The following is a 13,721-nucleotide window of genomic DNA, read 5'->3' as shown; positions in this document are numbered from 1 at the left end:
TTTGGGAAGTCTGGAGTCTATTAATTACTTGACCATCTTAAATTTTCCAGGGATTGGATTTATCACATCCTTATGCTCCAGTGCTACTGGTCTCCACCTCCAGCTCCAGTTTTAATCACAGCCAGGTAAAGCAGCTGATAGGGCAGGAGCTAAGCACAGAGAAAATTATTCCTCTGCACTTTATTTTTTTTTTTTCCCCCCCAGTGGACAGTTACAGATTGAAAACCCCAGACACGGAATGTGAGATCACATGAATGAAATACATCCAGGTGCCTACAAGGGTGCAATATTACCTTTAAATTTTACTTATTAAAGATGGCTTATTAAAGATGGCACAAAAACCATGAAGTGCTATGTGATTTTTGTTTAATAGATCTAATGAAGTGCTATGTGATTTTTGTGTAATAGATCTAATGCAGTGTTATGTGATTTTTGTTTAATAGCTTTATTAAGCACTCAATTAAGTGTGGCAAGGTCTCAAATTGTACCCACCATTCACTTTGACCCGAGCAGTGGTTTTCAGTTCCCCAGCACTGCAGGTGTAGTCCCCAGCATCTACAGATTTCACATCTCGAATTATGAGCTCTGCCACAGTCCCATGCTGCTTAAACTCGTACTTCTCACTGGCACAGAGAACAGTGTCTCCCTTCATCCACTTCACCGGGGTACCAGGTTTGCTGAGCTCACAGGTCAGCCTGACCTGCTTCCCTTCTTTGGCTTCTTCATTTTGGAGCTCTTGTTTGAAAAGAACTGGTGTTTCTGTAAAAGGAGTAACACAAGTGTTAAAAGAAACACATGAGGTTGGAAATTACTTTTCTCTTTTAGGATCAGACTTTGTTTTTGAGACAGAAAACCGCAGGAATGAAAAAGCATTACCAAAGAGTAAACAGATCCTGACATCTCACATCTGGCTGCCAGCACTTTACAGCAGAAAAAAAAAAAAAAAAACCAAACCAACTGAGGCCAGATGCTTATTTTCTTTTTAACCACTGTCTGCACTGCTGAAGATGCTGCTGCTCTTACTGCTTTAATTATTAACATCAGTGTCAGATGCTGCACTGCAGTTAATGACACAAACTGTGCTGCTGATGGTTGCTCAGGGCTGGACCACCAGCACAAAAAACATAAAACTTCACTGAGGTCAACTCACACACAACACAGAGCACACAGAGGAATGGCAAAGCACTTTCTGTTGTGACCAGCAATATTGATTTCTCATCATAAAAACTCCCTACAGTGTATTTTTCATCCAGCATGAACACAGACTTAAAACCAGCACAGAGCAAACACAGAGAGGGGAGCACAGCTGAACGTGGCAGGGTCCCTGTGGAGATTCCCCTGCAGGCTCTGTCACAGCCTGGGGTTCAAGGCTTTAAGGTGAACTAGTGCAGGGGAGGCACTTTTGGGGGGAAAATAAACTCAACTGAAACGTTCAGATAAGGAAAAAAAACCAAATTCTTCTTGAATTATGCTGTCTTAAGAATATGCAAGTCAGCTACTGACCTGTGATGCACTAAACCTGTGGCTGTTGGAAATCTACACCCTATTTTCCTGTTCTCCTTTTACCTCCAGTTTGGGATACTCAGTGTTACATGAGCATTGAATCTCTTTTTTTACTGAATTTCTATTTTTGCATTCTGCTGTTCTGATGTGACTGTGACAGATAAAGGAAAGTTTCCTAACAGTGAAATTCCTTGTAGACATCCTTATGACTTGACTCCTTGACCTGAATCCGTGGTTTAAATCCTACATCCATCCACACCCTTCTCTGTGAGGGGGAAAACGGGGCTGTTGTGGGAACATTACAAACATGGTTCTTTTCTAACAGAAAATTGTTCATCCAGGTCCTACTGGAGTCAACACAGATCTTTGTTTTGTGTGTAATGGATATTGAGAAAATATCCTTGTGCTACAGAAAGACAGAAAATCGGGATCATTAACAGCCAGCTCTTCTTCATTGCATCATCAAGGTCTTCTCTTTCAGCCTCAAGTTGGTTCTTTGTGCTCTAGAAAAATCCTGTGAGCAGCTTGTCCTCCTGCTTGGTGCTCTGGGGTTCAGGCTGACCATTCCAGCAACCCAAATGCTTTTTTTTCTTCATGCTGACTTCCCTAATCCAGATGCAGCTTCTGATCAGTCCATCCCAAGTGTGTAACAGCAGCTGCACACAGGACATCCTCTGGTCTGGATAAACACAGCCTGTGCCTGCAAAATCTGTCGCCCTCTTCTTTTAAAAGTTTTAAAGTTCTTTTAAAAGTTTCTATGCCTTCTGATGTTTACATATTTCTACCGGAGTTCTCACACACTGTTCATGTAAATAATGATTGTTTTGTGTTCTTCTTTGTGGGAGGAGAGAATTGATGGACTGTTGGTTTGACCAGTGTGGTTGGAGAGGTGGCAATTCCATCCTCCAATCCACTGCCACTTTTGGAATTCTATATATTGCGAGGTCAGAAATGAAAGTTACTTCCTTTTGCTCTTTTGATCTTGGTGTGAGTGCGTGAGGTATTTCGTGTCGTAGTGCGACAAAAATCCTCCCTGTACCTGCTCAAACCAGCCCAGGGGAGTGATTTAATTCACAGAGACAGAGCTCCTCCTGGGGCTGGGACAGTGACTCAGGACAGGCAGGGGTGATATTTGGTGAGCCTGGTTCTAACCCAGATGAGACCCAACCCATACCAAACTCAGAGCTGGAAGACTCACTTAAGAGAACTTTTGCCTCAGCTCAGACAGCAGTCCTTTAGATCGTGGAATCACAGAACCCTTTGGGCCCTTTAAAGCTCAACTAGTCCAACCCCTTGCCATGACCCCAGACATCTTCAACCAGACCAGGCAGCTCAGAACCCCATCCAAGCTGATCTTGACCTCTCTGGGCAAATTCCTGCAGTGCTTTACCACCCTCACTGCAAAAAACTTCTTCCTTACATGTAATTAAATTAACCCTCTTTCACTTTAAACCACCTCCCTATCTCCTATCAAGCAGGAGAGCTCCTCCTGCCCAGTGATTCTCTTTGGGTGCATTGCTCTGAATAAATCTGGCTGCCTAAAGCAATTGCACAGACAAATGTGGGGCTGTGAGTCCCCTCCTTGGGGAGAGCCATCACTGGAGGCAGCTCCAGGAGGTGATCCATCCTTTCTGTGGATTATCTCTTAGCCTGGGGTGTTCTCCTGCTGCTCTCTTTTTGGAGTTTGGGATGAGATGTTCTTTAATGCACCTTCCAACACAAAGTATTCTAGAATTCCATGATTCTCTGAGGCACTAAAGTTTCTCAGAGCTAGAGCCAGGTCAGATGAAGGACTCTCCTGTTTCACATTCTGTCACCTCTCTGGCAGCTCTTCCAGATGACTTGATGAGAACACCTCAGCGCACACCACAAGGTTCCTTTTCAGTGCAGTTTCATGTTTTTAATTCCAATTAATTACTCTGGGCTTGGTGCTAGGTTCTTAGCCTTGACAGTAATACCTGCACCACCTTGGGCTGCTCCAGCCTCACACTCACATCTGTCACTGTCTCTTCCTTCTGCCCTGTGAATGACAAGCTTGGCTTCAAACCCTGACTGCCTGATGTTATATTTGGAAGAATTCCTAAGGCTCTTCCTATCTTTGCACCACTCCTCAGGGCTGTCTGAACTGGAGGTTTCACACTGAAGGCTCACATCCTCTCCCTCGGTGACTTCAGCACCAACCAGCTCTTTTGTGAAGACACAGGGCTTCTCCAGATTCATATAAAAAAACCATCTGACGTGGTTCAGAAGATGTGTGGATTCTCAGATCACAGGTAATCTGTGAGATTTGGATCCAGGATTGCTTGTATGGAAACTATAGGTCAGGGTTAGTAACAAATAATTTGGTGTTTGTAACTATAAAGCCCTCAGGAAGACACCAGTGATGCTCTAAAGTGTTGTTTAACTGTTAAATGATGTCTGGGAGAAACTGAGAAGAAAAGATTCCTGCTGAAGAACATAAATATTAGCCTTTTGCAAATAAAACCTTTCATTTTCCCCTCAAGAAAAATAAATCCATTTGTGTTTCTGCAGCTTATTAAAATTCAGGCAAATTTTCAACTTTTCTAAAAAGAAAAGTTTTCTAAAAAGAAAAGTTCTTCAAAATAAATGTGGTTATTCTGAAAAAAAAAAATAGATTATGATCTGACACAGTGGAGACCGTGTTTTTTTACATCTCTGGGCCACGAGAAGTATTTATATTTCCAGTAAGGAAACATCTCTCCAATCCCACATTCTTGGGTTGTCTGCCATTTATTTTGTGCCCTTGTTACCAAACACTGCAGTTTTACCTCAGTTTAACTCCTCCAGAGAAAACAATCCATTGTCAACAATGACTAGCAGAGAACACATGCAATGTTGCCTTTCAAACAATAAAAACTGAGTTTAAAACTTACTGGTTGCCCTTTTTTTTTTTTTTTTTTCGTTGAATTAATTAATTTCTCCTCATGAATCATCACCTTATCAGCTTGAGGAAAACTGAACGAGGCATCCACTGTACCACCACTGCATTATAAAATTCCCATCTAAATCAAATAAACACTCCAAGAGTTGTCCAGGATTGCAAAGAGTTCATTCTCCAGCCATCATTTCAATATATAATTAATGTTATTCTTGAACATCTATAGATATACAATGATGGTGCTAAATTTGTAGCATTTTTGCTCCTCTTTTTTCTCCACCTACCCACATTAACCCCACTTATTTCTACTCATCATTTCCTCTCCTGCAGTCGTGATGATGGATTTACCTTTAACAACCAAACTGGCAGATGTTTTCTTATCACCAGCTTCAAATGTAATGACCCCCGAGTCCTTCAGTGAGAGCTTTTTCAGCGTTAGCAGGTGATATCCACCAGGCTGGGACTGGATCTCATTAAGTTCATTGGTATGGAGTGGGGTTTTATCCAAAAACCACTGCACTCTGCTATAGTCTACGGGAGAGATTCTGCACTTGAACATGGCAGATTCTCCTTCTAACACAGTGACATCCTCCAGGTCTTCCGTTATTAGCACTTTCTGGCCTGAAAGGAACATAAATACATCAATTACTGGCATCTTCAGTTTCTGGCGTGAAAATCGACGTGGAAAAACTCCCAAGGTTTCCCCCGTGAGCATTTAAAGTAAGAAATAAGTTCATGGCAGAGAAGATTGAAACAGAATTCCCCCGATACTGACCACAAAACCCCACTCACAGGAAGAAAATATATACAGGACACACACCAAAATAGGGCAAAGACAGCTTTAAAACATAAAGCACAACAAGTAGCCAGTACAATGCAAATCCAGGGCTGTAAATTTTCTCCTAATGAAATCCCTGGAAAAGTTGGAAGGACGAGTCTCTGACAACATTACTGAGCTCTAAACATCACCATGATCTCTCCCTTGACAACCTGCTTGATTGTCTACAGCAAAATAATTCCCTTTCTATGGGATAGGACCACTGATCCCTCATCTTCTTTGAGTTCAGCCCAACCCCAAACACAGTGGGAAATGGAGAAAATGTCTGACTGTGGATTGGTAAAAAAACCCCAAAACATCTGTCCTGAAAACCTCTCTGTATGGATAGATACATCCCTAACTAAAAATAAATATAAAAATATAAACACACACACGAAGATAAACCTCACTATAAATATATATAAAATAAGGTTAGCACTGCATACAAAAATGTCTCTGATGTTCCTCCTACTTATGAAACCAGCACGGAGATGTTTTACTTTGATGTTCGTGGGTTTTCTATTCAGAAAAGCTGGTGTTAAAAACCTCAGAGTGAATTGAGACGGCTCAGAGCCTGAGGTTATGATGGGAATTAAACACATTTCTTTGCTTCTTGAGGATGCTGTTCCAGATGATCAGAGGAGGAGTCTGACTTTACCCCATTGTCTTTAAAACCTACAATAGTTAGCAAGTGGATGCTGCTGCTGCACTTCCATCTGCCTATTCTGGACTCATTTCTCCAGAGGCAGGGTTAGATGGGACACTGGGACAGAATTCTTCCCTCTAAGGATGGGGAGGCCCTGGGAAGCTGTGGCTGCCCCTGCATCCCTGGAAGTGTCCAAGGCCAGGTTGGATGGGGGTTGGAGCAGCCTGGGACAGTGGAAGGTGTCCCTGCCCCTGGCAGGGGGTGGGACTGGATGATCTTTAAGGTTCCTTCCAACCCAACCCATTCCATGATTCTATTGACCATTCTATTTCTCCATCACTTTTTAGGAACCACTCCTGGGAAGAAGAATGAAGGGGTATGGAGAAAAGCCTGAAGGCAAGATCATTTTCCCTCATCCAACATCAGGCACTGTGCAACACATCCATTTTATGTTCACACAGGAGCACCAATCTCTCCCCTCACATGAGCTTTTGTGGGGGGGGGGGGTTAAATCACACCCAAAATATTCCAGATGTAATTGCTTCAAACTGCTCTGCATGTCCAGCTCTACATTCCTGTATTTTTGGCCACGTGTTCCTGCCATCACGAGAGAGACAGAACCAGAAATCAGCAGCTCTGCTGCCCTGCTGAGATACAGCTCTGCCTGTGCATGTTTCCCACGGCAGAAAAGGGATGCAAATCACATTCCCCTCATCCATACCTTGCACAGTTAGCTTGGCTCTGGACTGGGCATCCCCAATGTCACAACTGTAGGTGTCACTGTCACTTTTCTCCAGGTTCTTTATGGTCAGCTGGAGGACTTGTCCTTTCTGCGTGATCTCGTATTTCCTGCCAGCCCTGAGCTCAGCGATGCCTTTCCTCCAGACCACAGAGGATGCAGCTCTCTCGCTCTGGCACACAAAAACTGCAGTTCCACTTTCGTCCACTTTCAGGTCTGAGAGCTCCTTGACAAAATAATTAGGTTTTTCTGGAAGGAAATAAAAAAAAAAAAAAAAAAAAATAAGGATAGAGACAGATTTGTCACTCAAACTAATCCTGAGCATCCAGAATCATCTGGGATCCTCTCTGCTCCAACTCATAGACTCATCAAAAAATAATCATATAATCATTTAGGCTAGAAAGACCTTAAGATCACCAAGTCCAACTATTAACTTAATTAAACCATATTCCAAATAACCACATCTACACATCTTTTAAATCCCCCCTCTGGCTGTGACTCCACCACTTCCCTGGGCATCCTCTTCCAATGCCTGACCACGCTTGCCATAAAGAAATTTCTTCTTACATTCAATCTAAAACTTGAGACCATTTCTTCATATCCCATCAGGTGGGATGATTCTAAGATCACCAGGTCCCCCTCCTGTCACAGGGCATAGCAGGTGAAATATTTCCAGGGAAGTTTAATGCCGTGGTGAGGTCTCCTCTCGCAGACAGCTTTCATCACTCATATTCAAAATAGAGCAATTCAAATTGCCAGTTTTGATTGGTTGGTTACAGAGCCCATAAGATTGTTCAGCATCCAAAAGGTGCTTTTTCATATCTAATTTTTTTAAGCTTTTAATCAAGGATGTTTTGTTTTTTTTTTTTTTTAAACTAGAAATTGATCCTGCCCAGGGAGATGGAGGAGAAGAAACCTCCCATGGTTGTAGATATTTACACCCAACCTCTGAACCTGCCAGCTCCTCTGCACCCTTCAGCTGACCTTGCACTGTGATCCTGGCTGTTGTTTTGGAGGTCTCTGTCTCACAGGTGTATTCCCCACTGTCCTTGAGCGTGGAGTCACGGATGATGAGAGTGGCCCGTGTCCCCTCTTGCTGCAGGTCGTATTTCTGGCTTTTCCGGATTGCTTTGCCATCCTTGTACCACCTGATGCTCACATCAGCTTTGGACAACTCACAGCTCAGGCTGATGTCTTGCCCTGCTGGTGATGTTTTATCCTCCAGCTGTTTTGTAACCTCAGTAGGTTTTTCTGCGGAGATTAAAAAAAAAAAAAAAAAAAAAAAAAAAAGGATCTTTGAATGAAAATCATCTCTATATGGTTGGGGTTTTTTTTGCAATTCAAATCATAGAATCCCAGAATGGTTTGGATTGGAAGGGATCTCAAAGATCATCCAGTGCTACCCCCTGCCATGGGCAGGGACACCTTCCACTATCCCAGGCTGCTCCAAGCCCTGTCCAACCTGGCCTTGGACACTTCCAGGGATCCTGGAGCAGCCACAGCTGCTCTGGGAAACCTGTGCAAGGTTGGAACAAGATGATGGAAGGTTCCTTCCAAACCATTCTGGGATTTCCTGATTCTATGGAAAAGGACTAACTGCAGATTGTGAACTATATCTGAAAATTACTAATTTCTTCTCTCCACTGATCACCCGTGAGCCTTGGGTGATTGTCTCTGATGCACAGTCTGGGCTGTAATTATCTGTACACATCAATTAGTGTAGTCAGTTCTCAAATATCTATTAAAAGTTTCAGCATTTCACTTGGTTTTAAGAAAAAAAATCTCAGCTCTTCAAGGCTCGCAGGGAAAGCTGCTGTTGACTCAGAACATAACAAGTGTTTGCTGACAAACCTTATGAAAACACACCCAGGACTTTCCTGAGCCCGTTACCTTTCACAACCAGGGAAGCCTTGGAGGTGAGACCACGGGCAGTGAAGATGACTTCCCCAGTGTCATCAGCAATCACATTTTTGATGCTCAGTGTGTATTTCCGACCCGCGTTGGAGGCTTTAAATCTCCCCCCACTTTCCACTTTTCTCCCATTCAGCGTCCAGTTGAAGTCGTCAATGCTTTCATGGGACAAAATGCACTCAAATGTGCAATCTTCTCCCTCCTGGATTTCAGTGTTCTTGAGCCTTTTGGTGATGCCAATGTTCAGTTCTGGAGAACAAAAATTGCATTGATACAAGTTAAAAATGCTTTTATGATAGATATGAGTACAGCAATGGCTTTTTTAACTCATAAGAGTTAAATCTGCTAGATTGGCAGGACACCACTGTATGCCTCACAGATGGCTGTGACATGGGAAGGATTTTTCAGGCTCAGAATCACCTCAAAGTTGTACAAAAAGAGAAATGTGAGTCTTGGGCTGTGCTCAGGAAGGACTGAATGAAAAACAGCTCAGTGAGGAAGACTCAAGATTTAATGAGTTAAAGAGAAAAGCTGTCAGAAAAGAAGCCTCTGGGACAATGGGTGATAGGAGAAATGGGATGTTTGAGTTGAAACTCAAACATCATATTTCTCCTCCATGCTGATAGGAGAAATGGGATGTTTGAGTTTTTTTACTTGTTACACCTGGTGTTCAAACCAGGCAAATTCAAAATTTTTCTCATCAACATTATGAGTTTGGAAGCCATGAACAATTCTTTGTCCTTCAGGCTGACACAAGGATTAGAGGACAGGCTGAACAGTTGGGTTCCTCAACAGGAATATTGTTGTGCTGTTTTCATGTTTGTACAATGGACTCCGAGTCAATAGCTCAAAATATGAAACAGGCTGCTTGGGGAATTTTTTTGTTGTTAGTTGGGATTTTTTTTTTTTTGAGAGAGAGATTTTTGCTTTTCTGGCAGGATTTCTGCACTTTAGGAATGTTCAGGAAGAAGATATTGTCGCTACATTCCTGACACATGATTTTCACTTAAAAAACCCAGATATATTTTCACCAAAAGTAACAGGGATTCTTCAGACATCACAGTATTATGTGAGATTTGTTCAGGAACAGGTGAGAGCCCAAGAGACCAAGCCCACCCATATTTTTAACACCCCTTGAGAGGCCACTGTCTACAGCACTTACCCTGAACGCTGACCTTTGATTTGGCAACATCAGTGCCGATGTCACAGGTGTATAACCCCGCATCTGCCTTTTCAAGGTCGTGGATAAGGAGGCACAGGGTCTTCCCAGACTGTATCTCCTCATACTTCTTGCTAGAAGTGATCCTCACACCATCCTTTTTCCAAACAGGTTTGACCTTCTCTTTGGAGACTTCGCATTCCAGTTTGATCATGCCTCGCTCCTCACCGAAAACATCATCCAAGGACTTCATGAAGACAGCAGGTTTCTCTGAAGATCAAGAGGCAAAACAAAGAACAACCAGGATTTTTGGGACACTTTCAGTTGCTATCAAATATTTAGAGACATTAATAAACCCTTGGCAACATTGCTGATACCAGTGCAGAATATAAACCAGTGTCACCCTCCAGCACCCCCAATTCCTTCATCCTGCTCTCCATCCTTCATCCTGCTCCAAATCCCTTCATCCCAAGATTGTGTTGACACGAGGGGCTGCCCTGCCCCAGGTGCAACACCTCACACTGGCCTTGCTGGACCCCAAGAGGTTCACATGGTCTCACTTCTTGAGCGTTTCCATGTCCCTCTGGGTGGCACCTCAACCCTCAGGCAAGTCACCTGCCCCACTCAGTTGGTAGTCACCTGCACTCTTGCTGAGGGTGCCCAAGAACGTGTTAAACCACAAAAACTCAGCTGTGTGAATGAGCTTTTGGGCATATGAAGGACAACAGGAAACTGATTTCTCATGGCTGATTGAATCCAGCTCCAGAACTGATGTATTAAAAACCATAGAATTACAGAATATCCTGAGATGGAAGGGACTCACAACGATCATCCAGTCCAATACCTGTCCCTGCACAGACACCCCAACAACCCCACGCTGTCCCTGAGAGCATTGTCCAAACACTTCTGGAGCTTTGGCAGCCTTGGGACCACGATCATGCTCTGAGGAGCCCGTCCAGTGCCCACCACCCTCTGGGGGAAGAACCTTTTCCTGAATTCCAACCTAAACCTGACTCAGGCCCAGCTGTCTCCTCAAGTCCTGTCACTGGCCACCAGAGTGAAGAGATCAGTACCTGCCCTTCCACTTCCCCTCACATGCAGATGTTGAAGCCCACAGCAAGGTCTCCCCTCAATCTTCTCTTCTCCAGCTGACCAAACCAAGTGACCTCAGCTGCTCCTCTCAAGGTTTCCCCTCCTTACCCTTCACCATCCTCATGGCCCATATTTAATAGCTCAACGTTTTTTATCTATTAAGCAGGATTTGATCCTGCTTAGCAAATCCCCATGGATTTGGTAAATAATGGCTCATTTGCATCTCTCATTTTCATTCAGGAGCGCGATCTGGACCCACCTATCACCTTCAGCTGCACGGTCTCTGACACCTTGTCTGACTTCATTGTCACCGTGCCAGCATCCTCAGGCTTCACCTGCTTCATGGTCAGCGTGTAGCACTTGCCAACGCTCTTGATGTCGTTGAAGTTGTTGGTGTAGAGGAGGGTGCCGTTGAGGAACCACTCCACGTCCTCGTCGTCGTGGGACAGCTCGCAGGAGAAAACAGCAGAACTGTCCTCCTCAATCTCCACGTCCTGCAGGTGCTTCAGGACCTCCACGTTGCGGGCTGAGGGAAACCAAGAGGCACCACCATCATCATAAATCAGTTGTTATCACAAACAATTTCATGGAGTTTATTAGATTATTTGTTCTGGTCTCCTGCACACCTTTGGTCACCACGTTTCGCTCACTTGGTTCTGCACTTGCTCCAACAGAAAAAAAAAATTCTATTAAAAAGACTAATTAAAATTGTCTAGAACCCTCAGTTCCCTTTTTATATATAAATAAATTTGGAGGTTTTGTTTGTGTTTTATTTAAAAATAAGTCATTTTTTTTCCAAAATGATGTTACAGTGACCCTAAGCATCCCACAGCGCTCCAATCCCTATGTGCTTGTCTCTGCACACACAAGCACATTTTAACTAAAATTGTCCCTCATTTCCAGGGAATCTGTGACACAGAGGATGAGATGAAGACAATGATTTTGGCCACAAAGGCAAAGTACAAAGAGATTAAGCAAGTTGCTCAGGTTTAGGGAGCAAGAGGGTTTTGATTCTTTTCTTTCCCAGTCCTTGGGCAGAGAATTCTCCTTGCAGCTTCTCTGCTCATGGAATGTTCTTTTCAAGGATGAGATAACTTAGAAGAGGCTTTGGGACTATTAGTTAATTTTTTAATATACATACTTGTTTGGATAGAATGGAGTCACAGAATCATTTAGATTGGAAAAGACCTCTAAGACTGAGTCCAACCATTCCCCCAGCACTGCCAAGGTCACCATGAAACCACATCCCCAAAACTTTTCAGTCCCTCCAGAGATGCTGACATCACCACTGCCCTGAGTATTTAATTTCAATGTCTGACAACACACTCAATGAAGAACCTCTGCAAAGCCAAACTGCTACCAAGAGCTGCTCCCTGGACTTTTGGAAATGATTCTGTAGCTCAGCTCCAAGTCTTTCTGGAAGTGACAGAGTGAACATCTTTTCTTGCAGTGTCACCTGAAGGGAAGAACTGGCTAAAAATAGTTCCATGCCCAGATGGGGTAGAATATCACAATGAATAATAATAATTCAGATATATAATAGTAGCTATAAAATATATTTATAGCAGGTAGACAAATGTATAACAATACAAATGTATAACAACAGCAGATAGACAAGCTGACACAGCGGTCTGGAAATGAAAACCACAGCCAAGATCACCAGAATCAGAGGCCTGTAGCAGTTTGGCATAAAGGATATCTTTAGTTAAAAGCACCAGAGGTCTAATTCCTTGTGTGAAATGCACAATAACGTGCCTTGACAAATGTTAGTTTGTGCCTTACCCACTTGGTGCCCTCCCACACACATTACCAACTTCACAGCAAGAGATGGATTTCAGGACTGTGGAATCAGCAGTTTGCTCGTGGCACTGCATTTATATAAAATTAGAAGATAACTGTGGGAATCTACCTCTCCTCAGGAGGAAGAGCCTTGAGTAAAACAGAGAATCATAAAGACCAGCACCAGGCCAGCCCTGCTGCTGCAAACCTCTCGTACCTTCAACGCTCAGCGTGGCTTCGGTCTCAGCGATCCCAGCCTTGCACTTGTACACGCCGGCATCCTCGGGCTTTACCTTCATGATCTTGAGCTCTGCTGAGTACTGGTCCCGCTTGATTTTGTACTTCTCTGAGGGCTCAATGAGCACTTGGCCCTTGAACCACTTCACGTGCTTTGGGGAAGGCCTGAAGTCACAGGACAGGATGACCGAGTGTCGCTCCAGGACGGTCTTGTCCTCCAGCTTCCTGGTGATCTGGATGTGGTAATCTGCCAAGCAGGGGTGGGGAAGAAGAATGGGTCAATCTAAAGAAGAGGAAGGTTTTAATCTGTATTTCATGCCCATTAATTTAATATATGACTTTCTGTTTTGTGAACTGCTCAGGTCCTGCTACAAGTGTCTCTGACCGAGCCCATGTGCTTTGAAGCTCCAACAGCACAATGATCTATAAGGAAAGCTGATTTCTGTAAGATAATACTGTATATTAACCACCAAATTCATGTTCCACTTCTGGCTCAGTGCTTGCTGAATTGCTCTCTAATTGAGGTTTTCATTCAAGTAAGAGCAAATGAAAGACAAACCAAGGACTTCGGGATGTGATTGGAGAGATTTACCAGGGTGACAGCAGAAGATAAAAAGCCTTGAGGCTTTGTCCTACATCAAGTCAACGACAAAATGAATTAAGTAAATGAGCTATCAAACTTGTCTATTTCAGAAATGGGACAAAATAAACTCTCCTGGCAAATTTCATCTGTTTTCTCCTCCTTGGTAAAGATAAGAAGATAAAAATAAACCAGAAACCAGTTTTAGCTTGATAGATTTGAATACCAGGGACATGAAAGTCATTTAATGAGATCCCTTGCTAAGACATTTCTGGCTCAGTTGGTGCATCCAGCATCACTCCCCACAACTTGCAGCTGGGAACTAAACAGATCCTCCAGGTACACACACATTTCCAAGA

General features: G+C 43.4%; 1 protein-coding gene across 1 annotated transcript in view; it reads right to left on the bottom strand.

Moving 5' to 3' along the window:
* LOC128796984 (obscurin-like) overlaps positions 1–13,721 on the bottom strand; it is a 170,825-nt gene that overhangs the window by 113,235 nt on the left and 43,869 nt on the right. Inside the window, exons 26-33 of the mRNA XM_053959121.1 lie at positions 12,763–13,029; positions 11,026–11,292; positions 9,678–9,944; positions 8,495–8,764; positions 7,589–7,855; positions 6,587–6,853; positions 4,751–5,023; positions 493–759 (exon numbers count right to left, since the gene is read on the bottom strand). Coding sequence (XP_053815096.1) covers positions 493–759; positions 4,751–5,023; positions 6,587–6,853; positions 7,589–7,855; positions 8,495–8,764; positions 9,678–9,944; positions 11,026–11,292; positions 12,763–13,029 — 2,145 coding nt within the window. The remainder of the gene's footprint in view (positions 1–492; positions 760–4,750; positions 5,024–6,586; positions 6,854–7,588; positions 7,856–8,494; positions 8,765–9,677; positions 9,945–11,025; positions 11,293–12,762; positions 13,030–13,721) is intronic.

The sequence above is a fragment of the Vidua chalybeata genome, chromosome 1, assembly GCF_026979565.1.
Source record: "Vidua chalybeata isolate OUT-0048 chromosome 1, bVidCha1 merged haplotype, whole genome shotgun sequence".
Taxonomy (NCBI): Eukaryota; Metazoa; Chordata; class Aves; order Passeriformes; family Viduidae; genus Vidua; species Vidua chalybeata.
This window is presented reverse-complemented; position numbering and strand designations above follow the sequence as displayed.